At 34.7% G+C, this 21978-nt stretch overlaps 1 protein-coding gene across 3 annotated transcripts in view; it reads right to left on the bottom strand.

Moving 5' to 3' along the window:
- Positions 1-1964: 1964 nt before the first annotated feature.
- Positions 1965-21978, bottom strand: part of LOC143909790 (uncharacterized) — a 743449-nt gene continuing 723435 nt past the window's right edge. Inside the window, exons 1-2 of one of the 3 annotated variants that reach the window (XM_077427963.1) lie at positions 9152-9858; positions 1965-9028 (exon numbers count right to left, since the gene is read on the bottom strand). In XM_077427963.1, the coding sequence (XP_077284089.1) occupies positions 3227-8488 (5262 nt within the window). In that variant the 5' untranslated portion in view covers positions 8489-9028; positions 9152-9858 and the 3' untranslated portion in view covers positions 1965-3226. Of the gene's footprint in view, positions 9064-9151; positions 9859-21978 lie in introns of those variants that run through there. The other 2 variants (XM_077427962.1, XM_077427964.1) reach the window with 2 other exon arrangements.

Below are 21978 nucleotides of genomic sequence, written 5' to 3'. Positions count from 1 at the left end.
GTGAAAAAACTAGCTTTCATTGCTGATCAAACTTTTAACCTATGAGTTACAAATAGGCGGTCGAAAGCCGCGTTTGGATAGCTAGCTGTCATCGATTCAATCTGACATAAAATTCCGAGATAATTTCTAATGAGTTGGTCAATGATTAAAATGCTCTAGCTTCATTTCGGAGACATTAACTTACTTCAATGGTAGCTAACCCCTCCCCCCCCCCCCCCTCCCGTATGATATTAAAGGGACCTGAAGAGTAGAAGTGGTTCAAAATCAGAAAACAATTTTTTGACTGGCAGGAATGTCACGGAACTAACAGAGTGAAATTTACATATTTATTTAAGCTAAAGTTTTTACCATTGTGGCATTACAGGAGTATATATTGCGTCACAATGGACGAAAAAATAAAGAATGAGAAAAATAAATATATATACATATACATATGTACATGTATACACAGACAAAATACATTTATGCATAAATATATATATGTACATGTGTACACAGACAAAATACATTTAAACATACTCATATAAAACTATAATAGCAGATAAAGTAAAAATACCAAATAATCCAATACTTTCGAAAGAGGCTTTTAAGGTTGTATTTTATGTATGTAAGGTTTGGCGTGTCGTTCGTAGAATCCGTGACGGATTTAAAACAGTTTTAAAAAACAAATTTCTATGACGAAGACATCGATATCGATTTCGATTCCGTTTTCGATTCCGATTTTGATTTCGATTTCAGTTCTGATTTCCAGTACTGAATTCAGTTTCGATTTCCGTTCCGATTATGATTTCAGCTCCGATTCCGATTTCAATTACAATTTCCGATTACCATTTCCGTTACGATTCCCGATTACAATTTATAAAAGGTTGTAAAAAATATATATTTTACTGACCGTTCATTTTTATCTAGATAGTACACTATTATCACTAAACAAATGTTGTACCCGATGATTATCATCGCATATGTGTTGGCATATTATGTTAAATAAAAAATAAATAAAATAAATGTGTCATCAATCATGAGTTCGATCCCCACGAGGTCGAATGTTTTTCAAATACCTTTTAAATATATTAAATTTAATATTTATATTTAATTGTTTAATATGAAAAAAAACGTAAAAACTACATACCTACCTACACATAAACAATATAAAACACCAATAGAAAAATCAATTAATTAAATAAATTTTCAATTAATGGCGGTTAATTATTTCTAAATTATTTGGGTCTATTCGTCAAGTGGAAACATTAGTAGCGATCAGTATATATATAGAAGCTTTTTTCTTTTGTTATTATATCTTCGTATACGTTTTGGCTGTGACTAACATACATATGTATGTACATATATGGGATTTTCCTGTAAGGCCTTCCTGGTATATATGTAAAATAAAATAAAATAAAATAAAATAAAATATCCTCGCCACTGCTGGTTAGATTTGGGGGTTTTGTGACTCCAAATCGATCGTTTCTCTATCAGAGTTTGCCAATTTTATCTGATCATTGCTGAAACGGTTCCTGAAAATTGGTATTAGATCTAATCCTGTTGTCACAAAATCTGCCTGTGTATAATTTATAAAAATTGTATACAAAAAAAATCTAAAAATAATCCATAGATGTCTCTATGATTATTATTTCTGATTAATTGTTATATGCTATATATTCTGATTGTATATGTATGTATTACTGTATTTCTGATTTCTGATTGTTTATGTATTCTTTATTTCGTTAACGTACACCCGTCGCATTGGAGCAAATCTGTAATGGCGAGTGTATATTTATTTGTAACAATAAAATAAAATATATATATATGTATGTCGAATCGAAACGAATATTATAGTATGGCGAGCGTTATCTCAGACACAGACAGAATAGCGATATTATATAGTATATGATATGATATGATTTTCGTATAAGTCACTTTATATATACATATGTATATTGTATTCAATTTAAAATACATGGAAAAGACTTCGATAATGGTTTGATGTAGTTTATTGAAATGTAAAATTTGCACGTGGTGGGCCAGCGGAGCGTACGGAACACAAGCTGTCCGTACGCCGTCTACTCGGTGACTCTGTCGACCGTCGCGTATTTCCGCTTGGGCCGACACTAATGCCAACTCGTCAATAATGCCAATCGACAATCAGTTAATAAGACTGTTTGCCACACGTCATTACAAAAGTCGGAACATAGTCCCACATAGGAAAACTGTTGAACAATACAGTTATTCTACAGAGTTACAGCATTACTGACGAGTCGTTTACAATAAATCATAGCTCTTAAAATAATTAAATAGAGGGTGAATAATGAAACCTTTGCCTCATCCAGTGTGAGGATAAAATCAATTTATTGGTTCAGTAATATTTCAACTTATAGGTATACCTCTGGTGAATGTTGTTTCTATTTACATTAAAATTTTTGAAATCTCCTTTGAAGCTGTGAATAAGCATTACAAGATAAGTTTACTTTAAAGAAGAGAGAGTGGACTGTATATGGTTTAAAACTTAAGCATTCCTCATCTTGATGTTAACTTAGACAATACAATGTTGACACTGTTACAGTTGTCAAGACAGATCAGCTATTACCGATCAACTAAACTTGATTAGTGAGTGTAATGCTCCTAAGTTAACTTGATTTCATCAACAAGTAGCACAAACATTGCTAAATTAAAAGTAAATTGGAAAGTCATTCATTCATTCCTACAAGCAGGAAATGAAGGCGAACTATGATTATAGATGTCTCTACGTTAAACATCGAAATGTTCAGTATTATAATATTTACTTATTCTATGATTCACATAAATACTATAAACAGTAAGAGTTAACTTATGTTTTCATAACAAGAAACATAAGACCTGCGGATGACTCCCGGCAGGTTATAATTAAGTAGACATGAAATAATTTAAGATGCTCCATTAAGTGTGGCTTGGAGACTAACATTAACAAATCATGAATCTAATTTTAACTGTCAAATTTGAACAGTTTATTTTAAACTCGGATATAATCCTTCCGAGTGATGACATGAGACAAGTCTTATATTATAAAGACAAAATGATTAGATTAAATTCGGAGATATATACTGCCGAATGTTAAAATGAAAATAGCTTAAATTATACACACAACACAATTAAAGTGAATTACGGAGTACTACTATTAACATTGAATGATTTAAACTCATGATTACATCTAATAAGTAATATGAGTTGGGGGTAGTGTCTTCGGGTTAAACTAAGCTACCGAAGTTGACGGAATTGAAGCTGCTGTTTCTCCTCCCTCTTGCTGATCTTCCTTCCTGTCAAGTGGTCCTTGTGGTAGAATCGGCAATGGCGCCACTAGATGACTGGACCGACGAAACTCTCCGCTGGCAGTAAAGACGTCGACGACTCGAACTCTGCCATCTGGTCCGGGATACAATTTAGTGATTCGACCCAAGACCCATCGGGTTGGCAGCATGTGTTCCTCCTTTAACAGGACCATTTGACCCACACTCAGATTGTTGCTCGAGTCCTTCTTCCATTTGTGTCGTAACTGCAAAGAATGTAAATATTCCGCCGACCAACGTTTCCAAAATGCTGCTGTGGTCAATTGTATCTGAAGCAGATTGGCATGGACATTAGTGTTATATTTAACCTCCATTGGAAGAGCGAGTAAGGATCTGCCAATTAAGAAATGTCCAGGTGTGAGGGGTAAAAGGTCTAGTGGATCCGAAGACAAGGGACTAAGAGGACGGGAATTCATGCAAGCTTCTATTTGAGTCAATACCGTACAAAATGATTCGAAATTTAAGGTGGTGGCCTTTAACACCTTGTTTAAATGAATCTTCATGGATTTAACCGCTGCTTCCCACAGCCCTCCCATGTGAGGCGCCCTTGGCGGGTTAAACTTCCAACGAATCCCTTCGGAGGCTACATACCGTAGTAGCTTCTCCTCATGAGGACGTTCGTAAATTAATTTTACTAAATTAACGAGTTCACGACTTGCACCGACAAAATTAGTAGCATTGTCGGAATATATCGTATTGGGCCTGCCACGTCTGGCTACGAATCTTCTTAAACAATTTAAGAAATTTGAACTCGTTAAGTCTCCGACAAGTTCCAAGTGAACTGCCTTACTGGAAAAACACACAAAGACACAAACGTAACCCTTAATTATCTTAGAATTCTTATTGCAACCACTCTTCACAGGAAAAGGTCCTGCGAAATCTATCCCCACATGACTGAAAGGAAAATTCGCAGTGGTACGTTCAAGCGGGAGTAATCCCATTAATCTATTGTGTGACAGTGGTTTATTTCTGAAACAAATGACACATGAACGCACCACTCCTTTGACAGTATTATGTCCGGCCAATGGCCAATAGGTCTGCCGCAATAACGACAGTAAGGCTTGAGTACCCAAGTGAATATATTTCAAGTGCGCATCTCGGACAATCATGTGTGTAAGTTTATGCTTATTTGACAAGATAATGGGTGACGTTGATAGAGTTGTTCCCAGAGGAAGTCTACTTCCAACACAAATTAAATTCTCGTGGAATAGAGGGGACAATTTAGCTAATTTACTGCTACTGGGAATTGGATGTCCCTTGCTCAGCAAACGATATTCCAATGGAAATGATTCCATTTGCGATAACCTTATCAAATTATTTAAAGCATCTTTTAATTCTAAAGCGGACGGTTCGTTATTTTCTTTAACGTTTAATTGTTTATTCCTTAGTGGCCGATGAACATATGATAAAACTCGAAGGAGTCTTGGAAGATGAGAATGTTTATCTATCCAATTATTTTCCCTCACAAGGGTAGCGTTAGTGACTACCCTTCTCTCTGGAAGATCTATTGTGATCTCAGGAGGTCTTCGAGGCCATCGTGATTCGTCTAATTTCAACCAACTAGGGCCGTCCCACCATAACGAATTATGATTTAATTCTGATGGTTGAGTCCCTCGAGAAATTAAATCTGCTGGATTGTCTGTAGAGGAGACATGGTACCACTCAATGGGTTGAGATATTGATTGGATTTCGGCCACTCGATTGGCAACGAAGGTGGTCCATTTACATGACTCTCCTCTAATCCAATGCAATGCGACGGTTGAATCCGTCCAATAATATTTTTCATTAATATGAATTGTTAATTGGTCTATTGTTGACTTCATTAACTTTGATAATAACATAGCGGAGCACAGCTCTAAACGCGGAATAGTTACAAAACTGAGCGGAGCGACTCTCGAACGAGAACACACAAGATGACATTTGGAATTTCCCAATTGATCAGTACATTTTACATAAATACAAGCACCATAAGCTTTCTCGGATGCGTCACAAAATCCGTGTGCCTGTATATTAATGACATTATTTAGTATTATCAATCTAGGAATTTTATAAAGTTTCATGACTGTATTGGATAATTGACAATCTTTCCATTTTTTGAAGATTGTCTGAGGAATGAATTCATCCCAACCAATGGTTTGTTGCCAGACAGATTGCATTAATATCTTATAATTAATTAACAATGGAGATAATAGTCCTAATGGGTCGAAGATCTGACTAATTACTGATAAAAAGTTTCTTTTTGTTATATTGTCAGTCTCGACTTCGGTTTGAACCTTAAATACAAAAACGTCTTCCCGCGGTTTCCAAAATAAACCTAAAGTTTTGTGTGATTCGTTAGAGAAGTTAAAATCTGAACAATCGTCAGCTTTAACATCCGTGATTATATCGGAGTTGTTCGATGTCCATTTGCTTAAGGGCATACCGGCTGATAATAATATGGTTTCCAGTTGAACCTTTAATAATTTACCAGCTTCAATAGTATTAGTTCCCGTGAGCAAATCATCAACATAAAAATCACGTTCGATCACTTTACTAGCGATGGGATATTTGTTTCTATTCTCCTCTGCTAACTGATTTAGACATCTAGTAGCTAAAAATGGGGCTGAAGCAGTTCCGAATGTTACTGTATTAAGCTTGTAATGCTTGAATTTACTCTGGGGATCTGTTCGCCAAATGATTCGTTGTACATTTTTATTTTTCTCTGCTATTTGAATCTGTCGGTACATCTGCTTAATATCCGCAGTAATCACGTATTTATGGAGTCGAAAGTTGAGTAGTAAACTTAACAAATCTGATTGGACACTAGGTCCCACCATCAAAATATTATTTAGTGAGATATTAGACGTTGTCTTTGCGGACGCATCAAAAACTACACGATATTTAGTGGTAAGGCTAGACTCCTTAACCACGACGTGATGAGGTAAATAACAATGAACCTCATGTGCCTCCGGAGGTTCACACTCTGACATATGTCCTAAATTTATGTACTCTTCTAAAACTTTATTGTATTCCATTTTTAAATTATTATTGGCTAAAAAACGTCTTTCCAAAGTTTTGTGTCTTTTCTCCGCAATGTGCAATGAACTTCCTAATACTACCGGGGAATTTTTATATGGTAAAGCTACACAAAATCTACCGTTTTTATCTCGTGATGTGTGTGCTTGGAAATGTTCCTCACATCTTTTCTCCTCAAGAGATTGATGTTTTACCATAGGAACCTGGTCGATCATCCAAAAGTTTTGAATGTGACTGTCTAATTGACTTAAGCCTATGTGGCTCTTCCCTGGAGCATTATTTACTTCGGGATATGGACCAACTATTGTCCATCCGAATTCGGTATCCTTTAAGATAGGCATACCTTTTCCTAACTGGATGGTTCCTGCTTTCATAGCATGAACGCAAATCTCGGCGCCGAGCAAGAAATCGATTGGCGTCGGTTTATTCCAAAGGGGATCTGATAACTTAATTCCCGCTGGTATTGAAATTAACTGTTGATCCAGTTTCACAGTTGGAATTTCGCCAGTAATTTCTGGTAATACCAAACACAACACTTTGGTTGAGTAATTAGTGGTTGAAGACCTTATGGTCACCTTGGTGATGTGACGAATGCTACTTTCTTGATTAGCGATACCTACAATTTTTTGAGAGATTTTCTCTAATTTGAAGTTATTCTTCTTAGCGAAAGATGTGGTAACATAGTTGACTTGTGAGCCGGAATCTAATAATGTGCGACCCTTAACGACCGTTCCATTGGACGTTATAATGTCTACTTGTACCGTCGGTAAAATTATCTCCCTTTGAGAGAAATGAGTAGAATGAGCATTAATTGACTTCCTTCCCGTATTATTGGAACTAAATGTATCGTCCTGATGCAACAAAGTGTGATGGTTTTGTTTGCACCTTAAGCAATTATAGTTAGACTTGCAATTTGTTATCTTATGCGATGAATTTAAACATTTAAAACACATGTTATTAGATTTAACGAATTCATTTCTTTCCATACTGGATTTTGCTTTGAATTTATCACATTTGCCTATGAAATGATTATTTCGACAAAATGCACATGCGTTTACCTTACTTGATGGGTTTTTATTCGCGACATGAGTTCTCCTGATTCGTTGACGGTTATGAGGGAATTCTTTCACCGTAATTACAGATGCAGTAGATTGTAATACGTTACATCTATTCTGCAGAAACGTTTCTAACTTCTCGTACGGTGGCATTTCTCTGTCAACCAGAGATGTTTCCCAGTCCTTTAATAAACTAAATGGTAATTTCCTTAGAACTAAACATGTTACCCATGGATCTAAAATTTCTCTCGCGTAACCCAATGATTCAATGTTTTTAATACACACCGTTACCTTATTTAATAGATCTCTCAATTCGATATGTGATTCCTTTGTGATTAATTTTAAGTCACAAAGTGAGTTGATCCTAGTTTTAAGATTAAGTCTTGGTAAATTGTATTGCTTGTCTAAAATACTCCACGTTATTTCATAATTGTCTGAGCTAATATCTAACCCTGATACAGCTGCTAAAGCGGGACCGAGTAATGATTGATGCAAATATAGTAATTTCGTGACATTCGAATATTCCGTTTTGTTTCCTATTATATTCTTAAAAGCTTGTTGAAATGATTGCCATTCAGATGGATCTCCCTGAAATGTGGGAATAGTCAACGTCGGTAACTTATCTCTAGCAAATTTAATTGTTGTTTGCTCTACTTTTAGTTGATTATTTTGAATGGATTGTCTATCTAATGTCGCTTTAAGATTTTGAATTGTCATTGAAATCATGTCGAACTCTTCGTCTATTTGATCCGCCTGCTCTATATCTGTGAGGTTATCTAAATACTCATAATGGAGTTTATGGAAATAGTCGTATGCTTTTTCAATAATTTGATACTGTCCTTCATTTATTTCGGAGGTTCTTTCTATTTTTCCCTTTAGTCTTTTTAACGCGCCCGAATACCTTAATTCTATTGACGCCATTGTAACTTCTACTTTATTTTCTTTCGCTAATGTTTTTATCGATTGAGTCTGACTTCGAGTCTGATGTATTCTAGAGCTTGACCTGTCTCTAATAAGTTCTACGTCCCTAGTTGGATTTCGACCTTTATGCGACTTGGAAGTCGAAGCTTCTATTTCCTCGTTTTCAGCACTTGACATTTATTTCAGAAAGTTGCACTATTTCGTCTCATAAATACAGTTATTCTCTACTATAGCTGTCAATTGAACTATTCGTAGAGATAAGGTAATAATATTCAATGATTAACCGTGAATCTTAATATTCTACTTTAACTATTATCACCAGAATCTATCCAACATATTTTGGAAGAAATAACAACCCTAAATTGGTGGGTGCTTGATTTAAACCACTTTGGGGCTACAAGTCTTGTGATTTATTTTAAATCACCACTGTTTCATCACACATTATGAAACAAAGAGATCTACCGATGTATGAATATGCCGGTATGTACTTGATTTAATCCACTTTGGGGCTACAAGTGTAATTCCACATTTATCGTGGAAGGGGGGGGGGGGGAGGGTGTTTCTACACACATTAAGAAACAAAGATCTACCGATATGAATATACCGGTATGTACTTGGTTTAAGCCACTTTGGGGCTACAAGTATAATTCCACATTTATCGTGGAAGGGGGGGGGGGGAGGGTGTTTCTACACACATTAAGAAACAAAGATCTACCGCTATGAATATACCGGTATGTACTTGGTTTAAGCCACTTTGGGGCTACAAGTATAATTCCACATTTATCGTGGAAGGGGGGGGGGGGAGGGTGTTTCTACACACATTAAGAAACAAAGATCTACCGATATGAATATACCGGTATGTACTTGATTTAATCCACTTTGGGGCTACAAGTATAATTCTCCACGTGCTTTGCTAATTTTACACTACATCTGATTTTACACTTTTAATACGAAATTCGATGCGACCGATGAAACATTCCTTCGTAGCGCGATATTATTTTATACAATCGCGTTAATTAATTGTTATACTTTAAAACATATTTTAAAACTGACCTACCCACATGATTGCCTTTTGAACAGATTGCCTGAGATTGAATACATTCACTTACTTGAATATCCTTTACGATGTTTATGTGATCGTTCCGATAATTTTGGATTACCTCTGTGTCCCATGCGTCTTTGTAGGTTATGTTTTTATTTATATATTTTCTGCGTCAATCACGCGGTCATGTACCTCTGTACATCAATCAATATATTGCTGAAATAGAAGCAAACATGTTATTAGTATTGGAAAGGTATGGATAGTAACAAAGGAACGATACCGATTTCTTAATTGACATCCATTTTTTCTCGACCACGTTTTTTCCTATTGGTTTGTCCGTTTGGTGTTGTGGCCTAGGTTACTGGTGTCCGGTTCGAAGTGACCATCATGGAAAAGACTTCGATAATGGTTTGATGTAGTTTATTGAAATGTAAAATTTGCACGTGGTGGGCCAGCGGAGCGTACGGAACACAAGCTGTCCGTACGCCGTCTACTCGATGACTCTGTCGACCGTCGCGTATTTCCGCTTGGGCCGACACTAATGCCAACTCGTCAATAATGCCAATCGACAATCAGTTAATAAGACTGTTTGCCACACGTCATTACAAAAGTCGGAACAATACATATTGCTTTGAAAGACACTATTTATTAAAAATCAAATTGTAATAAAAAAAACCCTGTACTATAATATATTATTTATATTTCTTGGCACCGTAACAAAAAACGAGACATAATAAATATTAGAAACACGAAGGAATGTTTCATATATAAAATAATATATGCATGTATAATATTACACGACTTTAAAGACGAGTAGGTGATAATAAACTTTAAAGAACAATTAAACTATAAAAAAAAATAAAAATAAATAAACTTTACAACTATTCACCCACCCCAGAAGACTTCCTCAATTATTAAGTAACTCTTCCTCCTGCTCAAAAAAAATTGTTAACACACCCACTCTGCTCATCAAGTCATCCGTAGGACAATCTCAGACAGCACTAAATAAAACACAGCACGCTAAACTACGACATTACAACATTCCACAGACGTGCCTAATTAAATCAAGTACACTCAAGTTAATACAGCGAATAGTTTTTGCCTCGTTGATCCCTTTGAACACATCTCAAGAATACGCTTCCTTTCCATACTACGTACATACATACATACATACTCCACATTATGTATGTACATAAAAGTATGTTACTATTTCGCATAAATTGTACGAGCCAAACGAGCACACAACATGTGCACAAGCCCAAAGTGCATCTCCACGCTTTTTGCAACTTCAATTTTAGTGGTGCAATTTCAAACCAGCAACGAAATTTCCTCATCACTCTGAAATTGCACTTTATTATTGCGAACTTAGCCCGAACTTAAGTTTACTTTGTGCCACTATTACTATGTACATATGTAGTATACACGTTTCGAGATAAGAATACTCTCCCCCAGCTTAACTTTAACGTTCTCAATTTAAGGCACGGTCAATACGTATGTACCAAATTTTCACCGAGACAAATAATGACAATTACACACACGCTATACGAAAGTTAGAAACCATTATACTGTGTTTTCAATTAAATTCTAGCATTGTCGATATTTGAAACTATGTAAATATAATATGTGTACTGTATTTGAACAATCTGTACCAGGTCAGAGCTACAAGACAAAACGACCTCTCTATTATCCATTATGCCGAAGCTAATGCTTAATTAAGGTAATGCATAAATCACTATTATCTAGAATAATTGATTGCTTTCTAATATTGTATAGTTTTAAGTAACTTAATGAGTACACTCTTACTATCATAGTATAACGTGAAAATTAGACGATCATCGACCAATGAGCGATCAGCATTCATTGCCCAATCGACAAGCAAGCAGCGTTCAACAGCCAATTAGGTCTCGCCGATAATCGGCCAATAAGCGCTCACTACGTTCAGTTTATAAGACCGGTTAATTGCTCCGTTGAATCATTTCAAGCTGGCCGACCGAGATGCAAAGAACTACGACTTCTCACTGGGTTTTTCAGTCCCATCTGAAACCCTTCAAATTTTGTCGTCAAGTTTAACTTAAATCATGCATTTAATTATCTTCTACGAAAATATTTTTTTCCGTGAAGAGCACGTAAAAACACATGCTTAGGAATTGGACCAAATAGTGGAAGAAATCTCGATCAAGAGTAAACTGCCACTTCCGGTTGACGGGTGCTCATCAAATTTTATACATATATAACTTAGTATTAATCTTAAACTTTCCATGTAATAAAAATTTATATATTTTTTTTATTTTTTATTGATTCGTGAGATAAGTGAGATCTGCTTGGGAGATAATTGAATTCAAAAACTTAAAAAAAAAGAAAACACCTATAAGGGGAAGTACCATTTCCGATACCAATAATATTATATATCGATAATAATTTCAGAGACAGATACTAAGTTTCAGTTCGATAAAATTAACGATGTTCAAAAAATCCCCAAAATTCACAGACACAGACTACGGACACACATTTTATCTTATTATTTTATCTTATTAATTCTTATCGAGGGATCTACCTCACGGGACCGAAAGTGAAAAGCCCGAAAACGCAAATATCGGAAGGCATAGATCAAAAATTGAAAGATCTTAAGTAGAAAGATAAAAAAAAGGGTGCATGGTAAACGGTATTATGTACATATATATAATATATATCAGTGGCATGCGGAGAAATTATCTCTCTTTTTTTGTCATACAGCCTTGTTTAATGTGCACGCGCAGAATATGGGAGGAAAAGCCTGTTCCTCTTGTTCTTGTTGTATCCTGCTCGCGCAAATTAAGTGAGGATGTACGACGGGGGGAGAGAGACTTTTACCGCACGCCACTGATATGTATACTAACCGTTTTTCATATGCATGCATGGTAAACGAACATTTTCGACTTTTTAACATTCGGTGCGGTGACGCTCACCCCATACATACATACATACATACATACATACATACATACATACATATGTACATACATATATACAAATTCTCTTTCCAAATTATATATTAGATTTACTTGATTTTTATTATTTTATGATTTTTATTATTCCTGATTTATATTTGTATTATAACCACAGTGACGCTTTGGTGCTACCTGTCAAGTCTCTGTGGTATTGATTTTTTAAAAATAAAATCTTGTGAGAGAAAATATAGTACTGACCGGGTGAAATTATTGTCAAAATTGAAAAAGAAGACATTATGGGAATACTATAAAAAAGATAGAGAACAAAAGAATTGTGTTAAAAAAGAGAACATGTTCTCTTAAAAAGAGACCTGTTGGCAACCCTATGTACATAGGTACATATGTATACATATATAACCACACCACAAATTCAACAACGTTACGTTGCCTTTTAATGTGTTCGCAATTTGCAGTTCGTTTTTGTCCCGCACACGGCCATTGACTAAACGGTCGATTTATCAGAGCTAATGGTCCCGTTACACCGGATAAACTTACAACCCCCGCCCCCTACCCCCGATCCGGATATCGGGATGCGGTCGTCCGATCCCGGATTCAGCAGGTTGTACCGCTAATCTGGTTCCTCGGGCAATTTTATCCGGTCACGCAGCCACCATTAGAGATTAGCCCGATTCGCCACATAACCCACATTTCAATTGTTGTCTCCTCCCGGGATCGATCCCGAAACCCATTCCCGCACCACCAACTTAGCTCTTCGATGAACCTTATCTCGACCTGATTTTCCTACTTCGGCAAGTTTCCTCGTTTGCCTGAAATTCTTCCGACACACTCGCACGATCACTTGTGTATGTATGTAACCAGTCGAGAGGTCACGATGACAGCAAACCAAACCCACTCGTATCGCATGTTGAATCGGAATCTATCGATATACGGATCAAACTTCAAATACGTGAATACATATGTAATTCCCCATACGTACTACCTTTAAATGTTACTTGATTGTTAAATTAAGATTTATATATTGGCAAAATGTATCAGTGACTAGAGCCAAACGATACTGTTAGTATCCTAATATCCTGCTTTCAGGGAATATATGTTCTACATATTTAACTTTAAAGATTCTTTCAGACGAGCTTAGTCTACTCTTGTGCGTACTTTATTGTAATATTCGCTGCCTACTAATCAGGGCTGTGGAGTTCGAGTCGAAGTCGTGAAAAATCAACTGACTCCGACTCCTTTTTTATTTTATTTAATTAATAGTATTATATTACGGTATTCGTAGGGCTTCCAAGCCGGTTTAAACCGAAACCGAAAATCCGAATTTTTGACCATTTTTCAAAAAACCAAAAACCGGCTTTTTTAGCTCGATCAACCGGCTTTTTAAGGTTTTCTTTAATTAATGTTTTTTTCCTCAAAACTAACAATTATGAATTTAAAATTTCTGTGAAAGATAAAAATAAATGTGTACATATATCCAAACTTTCTTCTTGAATAGGCGTATATTTTTTTGAACAACAAAAAAAGGTACATCACTTAGCGGTAGCTTTGAGATTTAGTTATGGACGAAGACCACGTCATAAACCAATAAAATATTATTCAAAGTAGTTTCAACAACTTAAAAAGGCCTTTCAAAATTTCGAATCCACCGCTCACTCCATAATAATCTGATCTACTGTTTGTATCTTCTTATAAAGGACAATTTGCCCACCACAGCTTCTCCGATCCATTTATGTATCTCTTGTATACGCACGTAAAGGTCTACCGTGGTGAGTCTGTTGTTCTGTGAGAACTCCAGCGTATCCTTTGTTCAGACACATACTGACTCCTGTTAGCCTAATCCGGGAACTGAATTGTTCATCCACGAATGCGCTTAGACAGTGGATACTTTCTCTCACGTTCCCACGCTACAATATCAAGCACATTGTGAATACGAAGAAATTTTAGATATGAGATACAAAAAAATCCATCAATTTGGAAAATTAAGCTGTGAATAAAAACCACACATGAGGAAGGAACGAAATCCACTACAATATGAAATATATTCAAATGAAAATCATCGGACGAAAACTCAGTCGGCTCTGCAAAGCCGACTGGTTGTTAGCGCAAATCTCTTATTATAAAATGATAAATTCCCTTGAATTCTCAACTGCATCTGGAAAGAGGGCAGGGGGGGGCGAAAGGGAGGGGGTGAAGAGAAAAAACGGTATAATATTTCAGACAAATCTTCTCATTTACCTCGTAATTTATTTTGCAGCGTTGTTCGGTCCCATCCCCGCCGCTGCGATACATGAAGACATTTCGTGTTTTTCGGTAAGTAACGATGATCTTCCCTGCGGACAAAAGCATGTCTAATAAATAATCATAATAGTAACATTTCACTGAAAATTGCCATTTATACCGTCGGAAAATATCACATCATCCCGAGCGAAAATTCATAAGGTGAAATCGAACCTTTTTTATTTCCATTCATATATGTATGTATATGTACATGTTTAGAACCACCTATACACATACATTTGTACGCTATGTACTCACTCGTACTGGCTCGAACATTTCAATCCATTATCCCAAGAGGATGTTTCGATTGGGGAAGAGTAATTCATTTTTATCATTTACGTACATAAATCCCTTGCGGTGGTATTACTCAAATTTGAGCTAATTTTAGAAATCGTTTTTGAAAATTGCCCACAATATGTATATGTATAGACATAAACATAATATAATAATTTTTTAGCATAGATTTGTTTAGATATATTTTTATTAAACACTAGTAGTACTACCCGGTAGTGTTTAATAAATAGTAATTGGAAATGAAATGAAAACCATGGAAAAATCTTCATTTGTTTTTTTTTTATTAAATTTATATTTGAATCAAAAAAAAAAATATTATTCAATCACCGACAAACGTCTTCGACCAATCCAGCCAATCAGAAACGACTTTGACGATAGCCAATCAGAAACGAATACTAGTGTTGTACCCGATGACATATCATCGCATGGGTGTTGGCATGTTAAGTTATTATATTAAAAAAAAATAAAAGAAATGTGTCGTCGGTCATGTCTTCGATCCGCACGCGGTCAAATTTTTTTCAAATACCCTTTAAATATATTTTATTTAATTGTTTAATATAAAAAATATGTTAAAAACTACCTACCTACCTACATATAAACAATATAAAACACCCATAGAAAAATTAATTAATTAAATATATTTTTTATATTATTAAAATAGAGATTTAGCGCCGTCTATTTGCCTAGAGGAAACATTGGTATCGAACAGTTTATATATGTATATATATAAGTTTTTTTCTTTTGTTATTATATTCGTATATACGTTTTGGCAGTGGTGTAGTATCTCTCCAAACCAGTGGCGTAGCCAGGATTTTGTCAAGGGGGGGGTTTTGACAGTAAAAAAGGCAAGATAATTTATATTTAATTAATATAAAATCACAACATATAAAAATAAAGTAAATACGTAATAAACATATGGTATGAACAAAATTCAAATAAAAATAATGAATACTTTAAAAAAGTACGAAATTCACAGATCCAATCTTCGCGTATTTATCTAATATTTTTTCTGCACTAAAATTTATATCCATATGAATATCTAATAAATCAATTCCATTTAGTCGATTTTCCGACATCGTATTTCTTAAATATGTTTTTAGTCATCGTAGTGTGGAGAAGCTCCGTTCACTTGTGGGTGTTGTCACCGGAAGTGTTTTTTTTGGTCGATTTTCACTAGTACTTATATATTGCCACCGCATTTCCAACTCTCCAGTTAGAATTCAAGGCCCACAAAATATATCTTGGTTGTAAATTTCCCCCGAAGTCTTTATCTTATTTTTTAAAACACTTGATGGTTGAGAGCTTTTTCCATCAGGAAGCAAACATTGGAAATTTTCAAGTATACTATGTTTACGTCCTAAGAATCTTTCTTGGATTTGGGATAGAAAACTATCCAAAAATGGTACAAATGATCAATTACGACAGGAGTGGGATATTTTGCCGCCGACTGCACTCCGCCAAGGGGGGGGTCCAGACCCCCTGGACCCCTCCCTTCTGTCTCTCCAACACTCACTTGGTGCAGAGAGATGTTCTAGAGCGACCCCATTCCTCATTGGAAGGCTTTATCAGGTCACCAAATATATTATATTATATGTACATACATATATGCAAGTACATATTATGCATGCTTCCATTGTATACTTTTTGCTCACATAAACCAACGCAGTTTTTTATAAATGATTAGATCTTCGTACGTACATAATCTATAGGTATAATGATAATCTTAAAATTTCCCGAAACTCCATTATTTTAATGTGCCAAAAAATGCACCCGCAGTCATAAACGGCCGGATTTCGAAAACCGGAAAAGGAAGTGTCGTCCATATTTCAGCCAACGCAAACTAAAGCAATTACCGCGAGCGCATCCATGGAAAAAGCGTTATTAACATTAAATGCACTGTTCTCTCGGCGAAAAACGAGCAAAATATCTGTAAAGTATAATAAAACGTGGGTCCAACCACCGTACGAACTGAATGGGGACATTGCAAATGAAAGCTTATGTTGCAGTGCGAACACACTATTAAATTTCAAAAGCGACTACCTGTTGGAGACATAAAATAAATGTTCAGGGTATGTATATCTTATATTACATACATATGTACATAATATCTATGTATGTATATGTAAAAGTTACCCTTCTCAAAATGTGTATTTTCGTCGAGTGTTATAACTGTGTATTTTCACCGATAGTGATCTGCTATCTCGTAGATAGAATAACCGCTGGGAAATTCGCTCGTTTTAATTGTTGCAAAGCGATCAAATTAAGAGCTTTTTGGGGGATCAAGGAGGATCTTCGGGGGTTTCGAGTGGCGGATAAAGGGTTAACGATTAAGGGACGGACCAATTTCGGAACGTTGAATAAACCAAACAAATAAAAGTGAGAGTTTCTTCGATTGATTACTCGCAGATTGTTCGCAACTATTTACGCGCAACTATTTACTATTTATTCTATACGCGGAGATTTATTTTTTAAGTCCTTTAACATAAACATTTTATTATATAGTTCGGTATTATTTTTCATATTAGTACTTATGGGTTAAAACCAGGGCTGTGGAGTCGGGCCAAAATTTACCGACTCCGAATCCAGCGTTATTTTATGATTCGATTCCGACTTCGACTCTGACTCCAACTTGAACGATTTAAGTAATGGAAATATTAATAATGAAATTATTAATATTTCCACTTACCGGAAATCAGCACTACATATATAGTTCATTGACCGCCATGTTGATATTTTCTTCGTTTGAATTTGAACGCGCATACATTTCACTGGCTTTGTTATAATTTTTAACCGGAAATACATACATATGTACATAGTAAATCACTGCACTCAAGCCCGAATATTACTCGCGAATTAAATAACAAGGTATGTATGTACGTATATAACATATTGCGAAGCCGTTTTTCACACACTGCACATTTTCGATCAGATAAATCGTTGCTACAATAATTCAAATTATGGTATGCAGTGTTTTCATTGTGAAAATAAATTCAATTGTTTTTTTGTGTAAAATAATTTTCAAATTGAAATTATTGTTGTTTCATAATATTAAATTGTTTTCGTAATATGTAGTTTTTGGTGTTTGTTAACATTTGTATTATATATATATTGGAGAAAAAATTATTGGGAAGAAGCTGTTGATCTTATACAAGACTGTATTTTTACATTTGAACAAAATATCCTTCTACGAATGTCATTTTAATTTCAAATTTATTTTTAAGTAGCGCATAATTAATTGTTTTGACTTCAAGACTTTGACTGAGATGTATTCAGCTTTGAAGCCATGCGAAGCCCCGGGTGCCAAAATTCTCAGAATTTAATTATTATATTACAATACTTTTTAACAACATTTTAGCCATCGAGATATCACGATAATTCCCATATTTTAATTGTATACATATAAATTATACATAAATACATACATTCAGGGCCAATCAGAGAAAATTTAAGGCCCAGAGCAACCGATACTTGAATGCCCCCCCCCCTTTTTTTTTAATGCATTACCATGGGGCCAAAAAACCATTTTAAAATACATATATTAGCCAGCAGAATATCTTACCCAATGAGAAGTTTCCGGGTTTGATCCTGTGAGTTGACCTCGATTAAAAATAATTTATTCTGATTATTTCTGTGTTACTGCTGGTCATACTTGGATATTTGTGGCTCCATATTGATCATTCCCTATCAAAGTTTTCCAATTTATCCGTTTCATTGTTGAAAAGGTTCCTCATCAAAGTGGCATTAAACCATCCTACCAATTACATATATCACCACTATTTGAAAATGATTTCAAAGATTTTTAATCTGTAAATTTATACATACATACATACATATATGTTATACATATGTACAAGTTTTGTATCATAGATATCGCTCAAAGGCAACCCGAAAATAGCATTATGGGAAAATATAAAATTGGGCCCATCGGCTTTGCAGCCTTTTCCAAGTATTAATAATAAATAAACATATTCTTATATAGGTTTTCTATGATATCTTAAATATTTTTTCTATGAAAATAAATATTAAATAAAAAAAGGCTTTTACTTTTTATTTAATATTTATTTTGATAGAAAAAGTATTTAAAAAAAGCTTTTCGTACTTAAGCTTTATTTCAGAATAATCTTAAGTATGTACATTCGCGATATATCTGAAAATGTATACTTGGCGTCGCCAAAATTCTGAGGCCCCTAAAATTGTGAGGCCCATGGCAGCTGCCCCTTCTGCCCCCCTTTTCCTTCTGAAATAGCCAGCATATTTTGCAGTTAAAATATATACATATATATGTATAATATTTGTATATGCGTACTATAGGCTTGATATCGTATAATATAAAACATATGTGTATGCTTGATATTTAAAATACGTAAATTAATTTCAACTCACGAAGCCCTATATGTTAGGTTTTAAATATAATATGTAGGAATAAAATAGTGCACCTATTGGATTAGTGAAATACAAAATTGTAAACATCTTAAACATACATATATGGCAGTTAGTAATAAATATATAGGAGTAACGTTCGATAAAATAATGAGATGGGCACCTCACATTGAGGGAGCGAAATGCAAGGCGATGCGGGGTATTTCCTCAATATACCCAATATTTAATCGCCATAGTTCTTTATCAACTCAAAATAAAATAAAATTATATCGCGCGCTCATATTACCATTATTAACATATGCTTCATCTGTATGGAATATCGCCTCGAATACTTACCTTTCCAAGCTCCAAGTATTACAAAATAAATCCGTAAAAATAATTTATAATACACCCATATACACTAACTTGAAAAAACTGCATGCCATAAATAATATTCCGTTTTTTTTCGACATTACCAACAAACTAACCAGTAGATTCTATGACAGAATCACTAATAACAATACTAACACACTTGTGAAGAGTCTCGGTGATTACAACAAAATATCTATATCCTTCAGGTATAAACACAGATTAACTAAACACAATCTGCTTTAGATCATTGAATTTAGAGTCTTTAATTATCATTATGTATTAGATGTATTATGAGGATATAAGACTTGTAAATAGGTTCTTGAGCTATTTTTCCTATTATACTGTACATTAACATTAGAATAATATAATACTATAATTACATAAATTAAATTAAAATTGTAAAATAAAAAATGATTAGTAGATCAGTAGCTATTAAAATAGATATAAGATGTATTGTGAACATAATTTCGTAATAACAAAAAGCATTCAAAAATCAAAATCAAACATACATATGAGCCGTTATATTTGAAAGCGACGGTCGTCCAATTCTCAGTTCCAAAAACACTATTTCTGTTCGAATTAATTCACAAATTGTTATTCTTTTAATTCGATATCCAGAATCTCCAGAATATCCAGAATATAGTCCATTATCTCGAAAGAGCAGAATAAACGTATCGGAGGCCACCAGTATTTTTAAATATTGCTAGATATTGCGAGATATTTCTCGAAATGAAGAAAAGCGAACTTTTGCCATTTTCAAATATAACGGCTCATTAAGTAAATTTACGTATAGAGCCTTCCAAGAGGTAAAAAAGCATATATTTTTTTAGAATCGTGATATAAAATACGTCTTATTGAGATAAAAACTGTGTACTACACTATGAGTTTGACAAACATTTTTACTGTTTCCATATATAGTAAAGTTTTTTTGCGGAGGTATTTCCGCTAGTAAATTCCTATTAGCTTCGGAAAAGTCAGAATAGAAAATGGAAATGACAATGATTTTTTTTATAGAATGGTTCTTCTTTTGTAGGGCACATTTCGTAATACTATATATAAAATAAAAAAAGTTAAATTCTTAAAGTTTATATGACGTCACACTATTTACTCATATTGCACTATTGTACCTGCAAACGTGAATATTTTATACATCACGGAAAAGGTTTACAATACGTAATATTTCTCACTTACATCGACCCGACCTGTCGATATATAAAATTGTAGCACCACTTACTGACATCCTGTATGTATCATAATGATAAAATATTCACACAAATGCTTTCATCTCAGTCCATCCCTTAAGCCACAATAAAGTGTAACAGTTCTATTTTTCACATTTCCACTAACGACACCACACGACGACTCTTATACGACGACGAATATTTCCTTCTTACGCTCGAATTCAAAATACTATTTTAGGAAATCGACAAACGGAAAGTGGAACGAAGAAACAGAGACAACCGCGTAAATCAAAGCCTACGCAAACCTTTCCAAATAAATAGTATATTGAAGCAAAACGAAGAAAGAAAAAAACAGAACATTATCAGATGCATTGTCTTGGGAGACTTTCGGTGGAAATTTTCCGTGAACGGAGGAATTTTCCAATGTCGAGGCTTTGCCCTTTTTTCCAGTTTCCCCGAAAACCCCTCTTCTCCATCGTGTTGATTGATGGCATTCACTTACGCCGAAACATTCCGAATTTTCAAACAGCAGAAGATGAAGAAGAAGAAAAAACACCGCAAAATGAAAAAGCTTAGAAACGCAGGATCGACTCAGTTTGCTTTCATTTTCAGTTTTGTTTGTTTGTACCGCGTTATTTTTTTATTTTTTATGTTATATTCCGGACTGTGGCATCAGGGGCGAGCTTTTAAGCTCGAAAAGCGAACCGAAAGCCACTCTAAAGTGCGTACCAAAGCCAGATGATTCCTTTTAGATTATTTATCACAAGCACACACTCAAAGCAAATAACGTAATGTGAAATGTATCCACTCTTTTTCCACGAACTATTTGTGCGCTTTTCAAACGCGAAAATTCGCCAGGTATGTATGTAAGTCTCTAAATTGATCACAAATTGTATAAAGGCTTAAAGCAATGAATGGTTGCTTTATGTGGCTGGTCGAAATGCTTGCTTTGAAATAAGCTCTTAGTACAGGCTGAATTGAAATCCAACTATGTATTGATTGACCAGTAAATCTTCGAATAAATTTAACCCAACCTACATTCATATACATACCCTCATATATGGATGTATGTATATTTCATATACATTTTATTTTATTTTACGTAGATATATACCAGGAAGGCTTAACAAAAAGACCCCAATGCGCCTTCATAGACAATTAATAATAATAAATCGCTGTATTTAGAAGAGGCTGAAA

The sequence above is a fragment of the Arctopsyche grandis genome, chromosome 3 (genome assembly GCF_051622035.1).
Source record: "Arctopsyche grandis isolate Sample6627 chromosome 3, ASM5162203v2, whole genome shotgun sequence".
Taxonomy (NCBI): domain Eukaryota; kingdom Metazoa; phylum Arthropoda; class Insecta; order Trichoptera; family Hydropsychidae; genus Arctopsyche; species Arctopsyche grandis.
This window is presented reverse-complemented; position numbering and strand designations above follow the sequence as displayed.